This window comes from Podarcis bocagei (genome assembly GCF_964188305.1).
Source record: "Podarcis bocagei genome assembly, chromosome: 2".
NCBI classification, from domain to species: Eukaryota; Metazoa; Chordata; class Lepidosauria; order Squamata; family Lacertidae; genus Podarcis; species Podarcis bocagei.
In genome coordinates, this window is record NC_138126.1 from 100,973,578 (window position 1) to 100,990,611 (window position 17,034).

Below are 17,034 nucleotides of genomic sequence, written 5' to 3' on the forward strand. Positions count from 1 at the left end.
CCTCAGTCCATCTAGCCCTGCATAGTCTACTTTGGCAAAAGCTCTCCAAGGTATCAGACAGAGGTCTCTTTTACCTTATCAGAGATCCCTTTCACTGCTGATGCTAGGGACTCAACTGAGGGCCCTCCAGATGTTGACAGATCACAACACTAGTTGGAACACTTACTGGGGGTGAAGAACATTGGAACCCAGCCCTAGAGCCTCTGCATGCAAAACATGCCATCTCTCACTGAATCATGGCCCTTCCCTCAGCAGAAGTGCCAGAGTGCAATAAAGGACCACAAATGTACAGACAGAGCTCTGAATAAGAGGCCACCCCACTAACCTTAAATGCAAAACAAAAAAGCAAAAAACCCTTGATACCCACTGACAGTTTTACCCTGCATGAATTTATCCAATTCCCTTAGCTATCTAAGATAGTAGCCTTCACATATCAGGCAGAGAATTTCACACATTGTCATGCAAAAATGTACTTCCTTTTGCCTATCCTGAATCTCCTGCCAACCAGATTCACTGGATGACCTTGAGCCCAGATTTTAGGGGGGAAATCACAGGAAGCAATCAATCAAACTAGGCAGAATATATGCTGTTACTAGGCCAGTCTGGCCTAGACAGGTGAGAAGAGTGCCACTTACTTTGAGGATATCATAACTAATGAAGAGGTGGCATTAAACCGTAATGCACCTAGCCTAGCTGCTTGTCCCATCTACACCACTTCAGCAAGCCACAGCAGTGGCAATTCTTATACTCCTTTACTCTGTACTGACTAAAAAGCAAACGGGAGAACCAAGTCAGAAAAAGAGAGTTGCAACATTCCCAGCCAGCCAAAGGATAGTTAAGCAAGCAATAATGAAACACTTGTCTGCTAAACGACGATTGGTTCGGCAACTCCAAACTAGAGTTTGAAGAGAGATGTAAAGAGAGATGTAAAGGATATTTTTGCAAACAAGCTTAAGGAAAAAGAAATGAATTATTTCACACAACACAGCTTGCAAGACATGTATAGATTTATGCACAAGAAGGTATGAATACCTCGGGGTGGAGTTAGTTCAATCATGTTAATTTCACAGAAACCAACGGGGAATATAGAAGGGGAGGTGGCATGGTAACAAAACCAGTCAGACCCATCTGCTGCCTCAGAGCCATCGATCCCAATCATAAGATATCCATCTGCTAATACCTAGATAAACAAAAAACAAACAAACAGCGGTTAAGATTTAGAAGTTAAAGTAATTTAAAGGTGGGGAAATACCAGGAAGTGAAGAGCAAAAGTTTTCAAAGAAATTCAGCTACTGGTTGATTTGGCAACCCTGTTTTAAGGCAAACAAGAATATTGTCCATATGGTTCCTGAATTTTTTGTACAACACTATGCTGGTTACAACCAGTACCTATGCAATACTCCTGATTCCTTAAAAACATGAGTTAAGGGAGCAGAGGCAGACCACATGATTTGTTTGTTTAATATAATTCCCCGCCCCCTTGCAATAGTTTAAAATCACAAAACAACTAATTATATATTGAAGTGCAATACACAATAAAATACATAAATACACAAAATGAAAATTCACTTAAGAGCAATAGCAACGGAAATTACAAGCAAAATTAAACTAATATATTTACCTTTCTAATTGTTGCCACACATATTGCAGAAAGGTTCAATGGATCTATGGCTTCCAATTTCATCCCCTCCTTGAACCATTCTCCACTTGACTCGGCTTCCTTTACCTAAAGAAACATTTTGAGGCAAGAAATGGAAGCAACACAGGTCAGCATCACAGTCTATTTGCTTCTCCAGCTTCAATGCTGATGAACAATTCCCTCCATTATAAATCAAGTTCCTTGCAAAACATCATACCTTAGCAAATAAATGTGGGGGTGCATCAAAATAAGAGTCCTGTTTCTTGGCAATATCTGTGAAAAAGGGGAAAAAACGAAGTTGAAGATTTCTAATTTACTACTTCAAACATGTGACCTTTTAAAAATACAAACGCCTACCAAAACCAAATAAAGCATTTTTAAAAAATACTTTTATTCCATAAAATGTATACCACTTGATGGCTTAAAAAGCAAGCAAACCTCAAAGCATCTTCCTCTGTCCGACTCTCATATCTTGAAAGCTGATGTGAACATCAATGTGATATATTAATTTGTTTGTGGGAAACTCTGCACAAGAGGAGCTTACCAGATCTTTTGAACCGATGTCCTATACTCCGAGACCAACCAATGGGATGTATGAGTGGGCTGTACATATGGCACCAGAAGTCATCTGTTTTGTCTTCACTTTCTTCATATACCAATCTTAACCTGCCTCCAATTACGCTGTCTACAATTGCTACCCGTGTTCGGCAGAGATGAGTTTTATCAACAACTTCTACTCTCATAGAAGGCTTAAAGGGATACTGCATGCTTTCTGACACCTGAAAATATATAATCGTGCAGCGTTAACATATGTACCTCTGCAAATACCCATCTACAACAATGGCTATGTGAATCTGCTATTGCCCACAAGTATCACAGGGAGTGCTTTCCCCTGTTTTGTTCCCCTTTCCACACCCAGTTTTATGATCAGTAAACAAGGACAGGTACCATCACTTTCAGACTTTAGACTGTCAACTAGGAAAATAGCTTTTCCTGTGATGCTCTCATAACTTAGGCTTTTTAAACTTTTGTTTCTGGTCCAACTGTTGCTGCTTTTTTGTTGTTGCTGCCAGATTTTGCTTTCCGCTCCAGTTCTGATTTTCATATTGCATTTTACTGTTTAACTTTTTATGTAACAGTTTTTAGAGTATTCATCCTCAAAAGCATTTTGTAAGTACTATAATAAATAAGTCAAAAAGGCTGACAAGGGTCTTCTTTGAAACCAGCCTCACCTTCTGAGAGAAGTCAGGAGGAAGAGTTTTGGCACCAGTGAGTCGTTTCACCAGAAAAGCTTTCCAGTTTGTGTATTTGTGTTGAATGGCTGTCAAGATTCAGAAAAACAAACAGACATTAACCACTTTTGAAAATTTGTATTGCAAGACACTGAATGAACAATGTCAAAAAGTTATTGTCTTCAGAATTTACTGGAAATCCAGATACGTTATCATAGTGAAGTACTTTTAGCTATTTTGACAACAACGTGAGTTAGACGCAAGCACATCCATTCATATGATAAATACAGAGAGAGATATACAGATGTTGTGATATCAGACTTACACTTAACATAAGAGAGTATGTAATGTAAGTTAAAGGATCAGTACAGAGAGCATAAGATAAATTCAACTAAAGGTCAGCCTGTTAAAAGTCAGATTTACGTACATCGAGGCGGCACTAGAGGCTTCCCACTTGTTGCACACCAACCAACCGGATGGATATCAAGACCACAGATGTTACACCAGAAGTCGAGACTTGAATCGCTTTCAAAGCCTTCATATCTTAGTAAAGCACTGTAACCTGAAAGAGAAGGAAATCTCATGCTGATCCATGCTACTCTTAATGAAGAAATGCACCACAATCAAACACGCACTCCCCTTCATTTGGAACAGCTTCCAGAGGAAGCGAGCTGATGTTGGAAGTGGTCTTCAGCTGCCACTGCCTATACTAGAGCTGTGAAAGAAGGGAGGCACCACAGTAGAGATTGGGGTAGGTGTGCAGGAGATTAATGTACTTTGGCAACAGGGGAAGTTCCTACATTGATGTTACAGTCGTACCTTGGTTTTCAAACAGCTTAGTTCTCAAACGTTTTGGTTCCCAGAAGCAACTGTTCCGGTTTGTGAACTATTTTTGAAAGCTGAACATCCGACGGGGCTTCTGCGGCTTCCGCTTGGCTTGCAGGCTGCAGAAGCCGTGCTTTGGTTTCCAAACGTTTTGGAAGTCAAACAGACTTCCAGAAAGGATTACGTTCAACTTCCAAGGTACGAATGTACTATACTAGGGGTCACCAGCAGGGTCCTCGTAGGTCTCTTCATCCACAGAAATTAAGCTTGAAGGAAGCAATCTATTGTAGCCAATATAATAGGTTGCCGTGAGTGCAGAGGCACCAGCTTCTCCAAAGTATTGGAGGGACATTGTGTGACGTCCTCTGAATATCGAGGGGGCCCGGCCACCTCAAAAAAAAAAAATTGAGGGGCCAAAATTGCTTGGGCCCCTAGGAGTTGGCGCCTATTATTGCGTACATGCAGTGCCCACAACCATTTCTCCAGTTTGTAAATGAGCTCACAGGCTCAAAAAGGTTGGCGACCCCTGCACAGTATACTGTTAGAAGACATGGCCCTGAAATATATTTTTCCCCTCGATTTTAAGGCAATTTGTTTTACATGAGGTTTCTCAAACTATGTGTTGGGAGCCTGTTGGCAAATTCAGCTTGATTAATTTGCCTGACCTATGCTGGTGCTTTAACTGCTATCTCAATGCAAACATTCAAAGGTCACAGAGAAAGAAAGAGCCACAAGCCATGAGTGTATAACATTGTTTCAAACACCTAGAGTGCTTTGCTTGGAGGACAGCAGTGTGTTGATCATAAAGGGAATTTCACATAATAAAGTCTGCAGGGAAATTATGAGTCTTAGCTCAAAATCACAAGCAAGAGACTTATCAGGAATCGGAAACTACTCAAAGGAAAAGTTTTTCAACCCCTAAAGTTGAAAACATATAAATTGTAGCTCTAATAATATAAAAATTACAATTACTCCTTATCACCCTCTGAAGAATGAGAACAAAGTCTACAATTAACAGTGTCTGTAGCATTCAAGATCTGAATATGACAGTCTTTTAAATTCCGCAGAATCATCCCTTATAGGCAGGGTTTCAAACAGATCTGCTTGGAAAACCACTGTTGACTTAATAGGAACTTGCCCCACTATGGCAACCTTGAGTATCAGGCCATTCAACACAGAAGACTTATCCATTCTGCTATGCATTTTGTTTTAAATAATATATACACCTGCTCAAATCCCTGAATTATTTATTGAGACAGTTACAATTTAAAATGCATTATTTTATGCAAAGTTAATAACCTGCTAATTTTACAATCCCAGCAATCCAGAAGACTTTGGTAGGTAGGCTGCAGTCTGTGTTAGGGACTTCTACACGTACACCTTCTGAGATGTCACCCCAGCAAGTCCCCATAGGTGCCTGCAATGTTAGGAAAATAAGTTAGAAACCATTTAATTCATAAAAACACTTATTTCCACCTATTAATACTAGCCAAGCTCTCTGGCTTTTCTTTCCGGGGGAAGCTATCTGGTTACTGCTTGTAAAACTGGTTAATTCATGGCTTACCTTTGTTGATGACAGTGAATCCCTCCCTCTCTCACCCGCCACAACCAGTGAGGTATTATGGTAATTTTATTTTTCAGTAACCTCATAGTTTAAAAATCTGAATTATCCTTTAAGTTCTTTGTTGCATTAATGACTCCTTGTAGCATCACTTCCTTAAAGTATTGTGTGAAGAAAATGATTTGTGTAGCTTTCCCTTTTTAGCAATGGTCAATGTGTGGAAATTAGTTGCAATTCTTTTTTTAAAAAAGAGAAAATGACTTCATTTGTGGGTGAACCTGGAATACGAACTTTCTGCAGATTTTAACTACTTCAGGAACAGCAACAACAGAATGCGCAACACAGGAATGGGAAGAGATATTGGACTAAATAGGAAATGAATAGAGTTTGCTATAATGAATTAAATTAATGAAGAACTGATGAAATACCTTTGAAGATTTGCTGATTAATATTTTAAAATGGGCTACTGCAAGAATAACTTTCTTTTCTGCACATGCTAGAAAAGCATGCAGTTAGTCCAGCTGTGGAAATACTCAAGTTCCTTCTAAAGTATACTTGAGAAGCTACAAGAAATAAGTCAGTCTCCTTACACAGATGTGTCAGCAAGTGATTCCAGGGCAACCAAGCTTACTTTTCTGGCAAGGTAAATAGTTTACACATGAGGGGAATGTTAACTGAAAACATGTCTATTTAAACTCTTAGGGAGTAAGGAGTGCTTTAGCATAAAATATACATGCCACATTAAATATTTGAGCCGTCAACTTGGAAGCTATACATAGAAGTCTGGGAGTGACAAATCTGGAGGCATTATGACCTAAGGCAGCAGCCCTCAATACTTACTAGTAGTAAGGCCCATTGAATTCAGTGGGACATGTTGAGGATTGGGTTGGTAAATCCTAACTAGTTAAAATAGTGGACTGACAATCAAATGAAAACTATACAGAAGTAGTAACATGAATGTATCTTCAGCAATGTATCATCTCCAGAATGAAACTGATGTAGTTGTGAACAGGAACATTCTGATTTTGAATGAATTCTGGTCTTTACTAGATCATCTCTTGAGGAGGAGGAAGAGGAGGAGGAGGAGGAGGTTTCAGCAGCTCTTTATGGCCAGGTGCTGTCAAGGTTCAGAAAACAGATTTAGGCTGAGTATTATTGGGGGGTGGGAATGCTGATGATAGAAGCAGGGCAGTTCTTCTACAGTTAATCAAGTTCCATCATGATAAGTCTCAACAGGCTATAGCTAACAGAACTGGTGAATTTGAAATTTTGCATACACATGGTCTACCTGATGAGGTTTATGAAAGTACCCCCCCCAAAAAAAGAACAATCCAATAAAAATTATCACAGATCCAACAAGTTTAAAAGTTTGACCTCTTTCCCATTTATAAAGAAATCACATATTTCTTTCAAATTTTGGTGAAAAGTACTGATATACTTTGTTTGGCCTTTTTGTGAAGTAGACCTTTTAAGTGGTCAAGTTCTAATCCGTGATTCAAAAGTTATTGTGGTTTCCTTTCTCCATTAAGTAAAGTACTGGAAAAAATACTGCTGGGCATGACTGAAGCTAAAATGTGGCCAGGAGTGCAATGCTTGCAGAGGGAGTCACCTAGCTGACGGTATGTGTGGTGTCTATTCCTTTAGTTACGAAATATCACAGTGTGGCGCAATGGCTACAGTGAGGACTTGTCAAGCTCTTTGGAGCCATGGGCACGTGAGAGATTGTCATAAGGAACCACACGCCCCAGAGTCACAGATGCACCCATCCTATCTCATACTGCAGCTCTGCACACAACCTGTCCCAAACTGTTACCCACAGGAACTTTGCCAGGAGGACAGCAGTGATTCTTTTCTAGTATTTAATCTAACGACAACCCTGTGAGGTAGGTCATATGGAGAGAAAGAGACTGGGGCCATACATCCCTGTGAGTCACACGTGCTTGTCAAAAACTCCGTTCGATTGAAACACAATTGAATGCATCGGGTTTCAAAGTTTCGGATTGGTATAGGGGTGTAGCAGAAAGTTAAACTTGTCCTTGTCTGTGAAGATCGCGGTTCTGCTAGTTCCTCCTACACCAATCCATATGGCTGTCGCTTCCAAAGAAAGCCATCATGGGTTTGGGTCTCGTGGCCTTGAAACGATGGTACACTGTGTATATCCAGCATACTGTCTTCTCTTGCGCAATACACTTACTAGCAGAACCATAAGCATACAGATAAGAACAAGTTTACCTTTCGAACTCATGATGAAGGCATCCATCTTGGGCTCCTTCCCAATAAAAGGAAGGTCTGCCTGGGCCACCACTCTGATCCAGCGCACACTCTGGAGGAATTATCTGGGAGGGACAGCCGCCTTCCCTGCAAGGTAAGTTGCAATCAGGAAGGTCTTGATGGGCAAGGTCCAGGTTCATGTTAGTGGGCTTCCCAACCCAAAAAAAAGGCTGACCCTGTAACTTCTCTGCCTGGAATAGCTAAGTATTACTACTGGCTTTTCTCAAATGCACTAAAAACACCAGGCAGAAATATTTAAGGCCTCTGGGGCTTTAGAACTATGGTGCAAGATTTTTGTTTTCCAGGTGCACCTGATATATCTGTTGCATGTGCAGTGGCCACAATCCAGAGTTCCCTTCATGTGGGTGCAAGCACAAGGCTACCCCACCCAAGAGCAGGCTCTCCCACCCCACAATAAATGAACTGTTTGTTTGTTTTTTTAAAAAAACTAGCATAAATTTAAATAACTGCTTGCTTCAGACAAAGCTGCTGCATGGAATCAGACAGAAAAAGCCCCACTGCACATGCAGACCTCACATATCTCTCTGGATTGAGAATAATATCTGCATTTTAAAAAGGGGGAGGAGTGCTAGTAAGCCGATAATGCATCAGTGCCATCTAGTGAAAAGGGGAAAATATTCCTCATGTAATTACATACAGTTTATAAATAAATTGCATCTGAAAACCAGGTTACAATGCACTAAATAAACAGTTTCTACTGAGTTCAATGGTACTTACTCCCAAGTGTGCATAGGTTTAAGACCATCCACTATCTGATGCAGAGAACAATGCTAGTAGCTGTCATGTTTGTCTGTTGTACTATTACCAGTACAGGGGGATAAAGAACCTGTGTCTGGACAATGACTCCCATCATCCCTGATCGTTGGCCATGGGCATTGGGAGTCCAGTAACATCCGCAGGACCACAAGTTTCCAATCCCAGTTCTAGCACATATGGCCAGGTCTGCATGGTGAGCAAAAAGTGATGAAGATTCTTGCTGGTTCTGCACAGTGACCCTGATCTGTTGCAGTTAACGATTCCATATCCATCCAATGCACATTCGCTTTAAAAACGGGACTTGTGCAACAAAAAATATACTTTCCATAGGACACCCTCCCCTCTTCCAGAAGGGCGGTGGGGCAAAATGTTTGAGATGCAAAGCTTTTAGTAATATTACTGATGGAATTTGGTGTGTTTTGTAGAAATCATGCAACCCTATAATGAAGTTAAGCCTAGGGAAAGCTCCAGATAAGACTTTACAACTTCCTTGGAACAAATCGACCATTTGTTTGCACTAGCAGCAATTAGGACATAAATAAGAGGAAGCATTTGCGCTCCTTTGTGGAACATCTGAATGCTAATTACAAGGCAGCCTATTTAATGTACTATATGTTACTACGTAGAGTCATCTGCAATCCCTATACCTGTTTATATGGGCACAATGGAATGAATTAAAAGTAACAAAGCTCATTTCCTCCTCAACATCAAGAAGAAGAAGAGTTTGGATTTGATATCCCACTTTATCACTACCCTAAGGAGTCTCAAAACGGCTAACAATCTCCTTTCCCTTCCTCCCCCACAACAAATACTCTGTGAGGTGAGTGAGGCTGAGAGACTTCAGGGAAGTGTGACTGGCCCAAGGTCACCCAGCAGCTGCATGTAGAGGAGCGGGGAATCGAACCCGGTTCACCAGATTACGAGTCCACCGCTCTTAACCACTACACCACACTGAACATATAGCTGCTAGAGATGGTTTTGAATGCCGATTTGCAAGTTTGCAAGTGTGCACGCTCTTGGAGGTAGATTTTGAAACAGAATATACGTACAGATGACTTCAGGCATGGAAACTAAGATTAAAAACATGACTGTGTTGACCAGCACAATCAATAGCAGGTTGTGCGTGAAATGCTATCAGAACAGTTTGTTGCAATGGTCTGTGCTGCCTACATAGTTCTGTTTTAATAGGCATGTCCATTTAGGGTAGGTATGGGGAACCTCCAGCCCATAGATCTAATTACGTCTGGCAGGGGTCCCAATTTGGTCTGCAAGGCCATTTCCCCCAAACCACAGCCCCACAAATGCTGCATCAGATGAGGGGCAGGTAAAGGCATACTGCCAGTGCACAACTGGGAACTTTTAAAGGCACTCCTGATGGTGACAGGTAGGCTCCCTCGCCAGTGCACAACCAATCAGCTAACCATCACCAAAAGTAAACCAGCTCAAATATGCTGTGCTACTGAGTTACCACAGCTGATTCCACCCAAAAATGGAGCCTGGAGTCAGCTACAATCAGCTTACTGGGGGTAACTTCAACCCCCACTTGGCTTAGAATTTCTATGTAGCCCAGTTGCCACACTACAAAGGAAAAATGGGTCACCTAACATCATAGTGAAGTCAGATGACAGTCAGGTGGGAGGGCCCCACCCACCAAAATGGCCCAAGGGTGCAGCAATGCAAGATCCGGCCAACTGACTGGATCTAGCTCCCTACCTCAATTTAGGAAATACCTTAAAATTAGGTTCCAAATGCATACTTGGGTCTTGCATAATTCATTTGTGAGTCATTTAGCTTCATTAGATATCTCCCCGTCCCCCCAAAAAACCTCCTGTACTTTTATGTTGTTGATAGTTATTGAAAGTATGAGCAGCAGAACACAATCCTCATCACTGTGTTGCTCACCATATAAAACAAGGAATTCAGGATGAAATTCTGAGACACGTATTGTCATCTGCCTATGCTAGGCTGAACTGAAAGAATTAAGAGAACATACAACATCTAATTGTGGTCTCCTTCCTCATAAATCACCGTTATTTCTATAATACTACACCGTACACCAGAGCATGCTCAAATATAGAGGCTGCCTTACGCATGGCAGACCATTGATCCATCTACAGTACTTCAGTACTGTTTACAATGACTGGCAGCATCCAGGATTTCAGGCAAAGGTCTCTCCCAGCTTCTTCTGGAGATGCAGAAGATTGAACCTGGGACACTCTGCATGCAGAGCAGATTGACATCCAGCCAGAGCAAAACGCTGGTGAAAAAGCAGCTACAAAGTCTGTGACTCAGCAACGTACCTAAGTGCAAGTAGCAGGCAAGCACCAAAGAGCACTTGTCCACCCTTGCACCTTCACTGCCACAGAGCTGACCCATGTATTCTTGGCTAGGTAAACCTCATAATTCACTCTTCTGCTGCTCTTTAAGAGGAGGGAGAAAGGACACCCCCCAAGTCCTCAGTTATCACCCAACGGAGGAGATGCAGTAGAACTATCATAAAATCAGAACTGGAGGGGGCTTGTATGCCAGAGCTACAGCAAACCCAAGAGATGGCTGTCCAGCCTCTATGTTAAGCTCTCCGGTGACAGCTTGCCCATTCACCCACCCCAACTAAGTAACTGGTTCCATCCTCAAACTGTTCTTACTGTCAAGAGGTTTTTCACAATGCTCAGTGAAATCTACCCTCCTGTAATCTATGCTCATTAGATCTACTTCTGCCCTCTGAGGAGCACAGGACAGATCTTTGCCCTCTTCTATGTGACACGTTTTTCCACATATTTGAAAAGTGCCATTGTGCTTCCCTCCACTTCTTCTCTACTGGCTAAACATACCAGACTTCTTGCTGGGGGGGGGGGCAAACAGCAGAATGTTCTCTGCAGGGACAATCATCTGGTGCCTGCTATGTTAGGGACCATGTGAAACTGAATTTATTTTCCAGATATTTTAATGCATACAATTTAAATCATACTTCTGCTGTTAGAGTAATTGATTGTTTCATTTATTGTTGTTTGTTGGATTTTATTGTATGTTTCAGAGAAATATAATGTACAGGGGCAAGTATAATGTGTGTGTGGCGGGGGGTTAATCAAAAGGAATTATTTTCCAATAATATGGCTGCTCACCCAAGGTATCTCACTAGCTTTTCTGTGTCTTGCACATGATACAAATCGAGTCTGAAAATTAGTGGTTTAATAAAGACGAAGTTCTGTTCTGAAAACTCATAGTCTTAATTTATTTATATGAGACCTTCAACTTAATTCTGTACTCAAAAGATATTCCCACTGTGTTTAATGGGCCTTACTCCTAATAAAGCATGTGTAGGATTGCAACCTTAAAGACAATTCCACAATCCCCAGAAACATATATAAATTTAAATTGCTTCAACTTTTTTTTTTTAAGCAAACCAGTCTGTCAGGGATAACCAGACCATCAAGAAGGCAGCTATCCTTCCTCTCTCACATGCTACACAGGTTTCTTTGGTTGAAGGAAACAATCTCTGCTTGCTGATACAAATCATTTGTCATTTTGCTGCACCCACACCCTTGGTGCTTGCTGATTTTGGCCTCTTCTCTCCCAACATGTCTAAAGTCATTGACAGTGCATGACTTGCACCACCAACGACTTAAACAAGCAGGTGGCAACAGCAAACTACTACAAGGCAAAAAAGTTTCAGCACCTGCCTCATTTTGGTCATGCGTCGTTCATAAAAGGGACTGAAGGAACCCAGTCAGAATTACTGTTATCACATTTGCTTCCTCTGATCTAGCAGCTACAATGTGCTGAGAGAATGGGATCACGGAAAGGGATGAGTATGGCAGTAGAATTTGTCTTTTAAAGTTATGAATGTTAAGATCAATAAAAACACAGGACAAAGTGATATTCCTAATCCTGATGATTACCTATACAGCCCACCATTTTAATGATTAAACTGGCCCTACATGCAGCACAAAGGAAATATTGAACTCATCACAATTGGGGCTTTAGAGAAGAGGGGCTTGGATTGAAAGTTTGACTTCTCTCCATTCACAGAAAACTTTCCATCCAGCAGAAGGGTGGGAGAGAGGCCACAAATTTATGCCCATTTCCCCTCCAGTGCAATAGAGGGGAGAGGAATGGGCAAAAATTGGTTCTTCTTCCACTGGCAAGAGCACACTCAGAAGACAAACCAGTCTTGTTTTACAAGCATCACTTGAACCCATTCCTAAAACAACCTTGCTGTGGATGTGCCTGCCTATTTGCTAATAAAGCAATTTATTGATCTTGACCTCTGTTATAGAAAAGGAACAACCTTATCGTTATTATGTAGCCTTGTATACAATGCACCTTACTACTGACAGAGTGGCATATTACAACATGTTCCTTCTTGTGAAACTAACCTGAAAAACACGCTTGTTTTGAATTCCAGCTGCTTCTAAGGAGAGACAGTGCAGAGCTCTGTTTTGTTCACAGAAGATCTGCAGGCAGTTTCAAAGGACTTTGTTTGATTGGGCTGGGCTGAGGTCCCCACCCGAGCCTGACAAACCAATAGACTAACTTGGTTTCAATTAACTGGGCTGCTTCTCAAGGTCCACAAGATTTCAAGACAGTTTCTTAGTATGTAAATCGGCTCTATGCACACAGGCAAGAACCACATCCAAAACTTGCTTTGAAACTTTGCACACAGCTTTGACAGCTAGCATTTAAACTGGATAGCATCATGCATCTTTGAAATGGAAGCTCCCAAGATTGCAGTTGTTAGATCAGTAAAATTTCATATATGCCTAAGGATTGGGGGGAAAGCCATAGGATAAACTCTAGTTGTGCTAGTCTGCCAGCAACACTTTCTCACTCCCCACCAACTGCAGCCCTTCACATACCCCCAAAATTTGCTTTAATGGTGGGCTCTCAGAAGCAGATTTGGGGGAGTGAAGAGGGAGCTGTAGGAGGAAGGGGAAGTCTACTCTCACCAGGGTATTTGTAAATTCTCTGTTGCAATTATTTCATAGCTATTTACTAAAAATAATAAAATCAAAGGCAACATACTTACATGCTTAAAACAATTAACAGGAGCGGCAGTGAAACTATTGCTATTGATGTAGTTGCCCCAACTGAAGCCTTCCACTGGAACAGATGCTAGAAAGAGTTACTTTATTTAGCAATGGGTACATAATTTACTAAATATATTTTTCATACATATAAATTCATTTCCAGTCTCTTTTAGGGTGGGGGAGGAAACAGAAATGCACGGTTGTAAGCATGACCACAAGGTGAATATGGTGGATTATCCAAAGAAAATCCTCTAGAAAATTAACTTGTTTTTACAAAAGAATATAGATTAGACTGGAACTAATTAATGTAGGCCAGAAGCAAAAACAAAAAACCAATTCTAACCCATGCACTGATGCCATCAGGATTCACATGACAGTTAGTTATTATATCCAGTCAAATGGATATAGCAGTATGGGAAAGAAATCTATCTACCCCTAGAGCAGCCAATGTGTTCTGTTGAAAATGCCAATACAGCTGAAAGGGTAGAAAGCAAGGCACATGAGCCAAGCCCCTCAGAATGTTTCACAGGTTCACCCCAACAACCAATGCCCTTCAGCTTCAGATGAAAGACCCCACCCCACAATACTAGCAAACTTTATTCCTCTTATTCAGTTGGAAATTGCTGAAATATGTGGTTAGAAAAACCTTACAATTCTTCTCGAAATTATTCCCCAAAGCTGAAAAACTGAATGTTAACCCAATAATAATTCCTCAGAGACTTCTCCACGTTACCTGTTTTCGTCTTTGATTGGTTCTGTACCGTTGCTTGGTATTGGGCATATGCAGCTAATTTAGCAACTAAAGGTTGTTTTTGTAGCACTTTAGCCTTCTTTGTTGGAGGTTTTCCCTAAAACAACAAGAGCTGAATAAGGTTCTTTTCAAACTCACATCAAGACGTTTTAGAAGCAGGCTTTCTGGAAATCTGCTGCACAAAATGTAACACTGCAGTTTCAGAAACAGAATTCATCAGAAAGCTTTTTTTTTTTTAAGTTTCTGGGCTGGGTAAATCCCATTCAAAAGACCGCCTAGCCTGCTGCTATTTTAACATTAATTTGAATTTTCTTTAAATACTGAATGTTACTATAACCGTGGCATTTGTGCACTGACAAAAATAGGAAAGGTGCAGCATGCACTCCATATGCTACAAAACTGATGTGCAATCCAAGCACAAAACGCAGACAAAAATATCTTTTGTTTCAGTGAAGGGCTGTACAAACTAACAGATGCTACCAAAACCTATCAAGGCATGATATCTTCTTTAATTTTTGATGTCTCAAAGGAAACACAAGCAAAAATGGGGGGGGGGGTGTAGCTTATAAGCTTAATATATAAAAATCGTGTTTCTGATCACTGTATTCTAACATTACAAGTAACACCGAATCCTAATTATTCAAAACTCTTGAACTAGGATTTGGAGAGAGCAATGGAATTAGTCATGATCTTTCAAGCTTAACAAGCGCTCTCAGATGAAAATGCATTAGTATTCTGCTGTTAGAAGGATATCTAACACCGCAGGTGCAAATAGCTCTCGGCAGTTAAATCCATTGTACAATCTTTCCTTCAAGGCTGGCATTATACATTAGCAAAACTGCACATTGCAAACATGATGGAATTTTTAAATAAAATTTTATTATTATTCTTACACCAGCTTTTGCAGAAGCCAATTGAAAGTATTTGGACTACCGAGCTTTAAAGCAACTTTTACACCCATTACATAATGGAGTGGAGGGGGCACTAGAGATTAGCATTCTTCAGTCCAATTCATCTGTGTATCTGAAGCTTGTAGTTAAAAGTGTTCTCCGACATATATGCACAGTGATATCAATGCAGCTGTTTGAAAGGAAGATGTAAAGAAGGTAATGCTGCATGAGCAGCGTCTCCCTTATTTAACAGGACGTCCTCTTTCTCCCTGCATGCCCACAAAATCTGCTCCAGAGGGTCCCCTAACTCTCTGGAACAGATTTGGAGGGGTTTCACAAGAGAGGCCAGAAGGGTCACCTCCATTGCACATGTGAAAGTATGTTGTGTGAGTAGAACAGCAGTGTTGTACACAACCCAATGTAACTAAAACCACATTCGTACACACTAACTTACATTAACTTATTAAATAAATACATTCCAGTCTCACATTTTCTTAGCCTCCAAATAATGGTGTGGAATGGAAGAATCTGTCCATGAACTGTCTGATCCTGGTTCAGATAGGTCACTCAAACAACTTTGCTAGTTTTGCTGTCATGGCAAAATGTGGTTTGACAAACCAGCCAGCATCTATTAAGTTCATTATGCAAAAGGAAGAGGAAGTCATGCATAGATGGGAAACCCAGCCAGATGGGTGGCGTATAAATAATAATAATAATAATAGTAACAGCAATAGTAATAATAATTATCATCACCATCATCATTATTACTATAGTGGCTCATTCCTGATCCTCCAAATAATTGTTTGTACTTCTTTATTTGTACACATAACAAACTTACAGAGTTTGTTTTACTGAGAAGTGGTAACAACCACTAGGTTAGATTCAAGTGGCGAGTGGTTTTAATTTAAACATTTCTGCAATGCTCTTTTTCTGTATTATCTCACAGCAGTTTACATTATGTAAACATACAACATATACACACAACACAATCCACATTATAAAATATTACAATACAATAAAATGTAACTACTATAGCCAATAAACACAACTAAGCCTTGTGGTACCTCAAACACTACAAGATTTATTGTGATATATACTTTTGTGGACTCAAGCCCATTTCAGATGCATAAAGCGAAATCTTAGTTGGCAGGTATACAGAGGATGAAAACTGTAAGGTGGGAGCTGAATGGCAATGAGATAGATACAAAGATTACGGACTGTGATAATAAGAGCTTAAACATGTAGGCACACTTTTCTAACCGCAGATTGATAATAATTTACCCAGCTTTGCTGAGGTAATTGAATTACAACTATAATGGGGCAGGGAACCATTCATAAGAAACAATAATAGATGTCAGATATCCCTGGCAGAGGTAAGTCAATTAACACATGTAGCATAATAAAAATCCTTTGGGTGAAATCCAACTTAGTACTAAGTGCACATGGGGGGAAAGGTCCATTTGCGCAACAATATTTCCTGCCCTTCCTCCCACACGCCTCCTAAACCTGTTATGGAGGTTCTCCCAGCTCTGCAAAGCAGATTGAGGTGGTGTGGGGTGGTGGTGGAGAGCAGCCCCAGTGTTCTCCCATCGCAACAACTTCTTTGAATCCTGCCCTCTCTGCATTTTATTTAATTCATTAATTTACAAATTGCCTTCCATATGCATTTCAAGACAAACACAAACTAAAAACAGTTTTGAAAACAGTACAAAATCAAAAAATGAAGAGAGGTGGTTATTCTGTATTATTTTAAAATCTATGGCAGAGATCGTTTCACCAAACTGAAAAAGTTTGTCCACACAAACAAGGGCAAACCTAGAACTCATGCCATCTAACTTACTGATAAATTCTAACTCAGCTGTTTCATGTGGTAAAAGGTAAAGGGACCCCTGATCATTAGGTCCAGTCATGGCCGACTCTGGGGTTGCGGCACTCATCTCGCTCTATAGGCCGAGGGAGCCGGCGTACAGCTTCCGGGTCATGTGGCCAGCATGACTAAGCTGCTTCTGGCGAACCAGAGCAGCACACGGAAACGCCATTTACCTTCCTGCCGGAGCGGTA

At 40.7% G+C, this 17,034-nt stretch overlaps 1 protein-coding gene across 11 annotated transcripts in view; it reads right to left on the reverse strand.

The window, feature by feature from the left end:
- MBTD1 (mbt domain containing 1) overlaps positions 1-17,034 on the reverse strand; it is a 124,694-nt gene that overhangs the window by 20,638 nt on the left and 87,022 nt on the right. For all 11 annotated transcript variants that reach the window (XM_081184560.1, XM_081184564.1, XM_081184557.1 and 8 more), the window contains 9 exons: positions 14,066-14,180; positions 13,332-13,417; positions 4,996-5,113; positions 3,299-3,433; positions 2,872-2,960; positions 2,184-2,418; positions 1,857-1,912; positions 1,622-1,726; positions 1,033-1,180 (listed from right to left, as the gene is read on the reverse strand). In XM_081184560.1, coding sequence (XP_081040686.1) covers positions 1,033-1,180; positions 1,622-1,726; positions 1,857-1,912; positions 2,184-2,418; positions 2,872-2,960; positions 3,299-3,433; positions 4,996-5,113; positions 13,332-13,417; positions 14,066-14,180 — 1,087 coding nt within the window. The remainder of the gene's footprint in view (positions 1-1,032; positions 1,181-1,621; positions 1,727-1,856; positions 1,913-2,183; positions 2,419-2,871; positions 2,961-3,298; positions 3,434-4,995; positions 5,114-13,331; positions 13,418-14,065; positions 14,181-17,034) is intronic.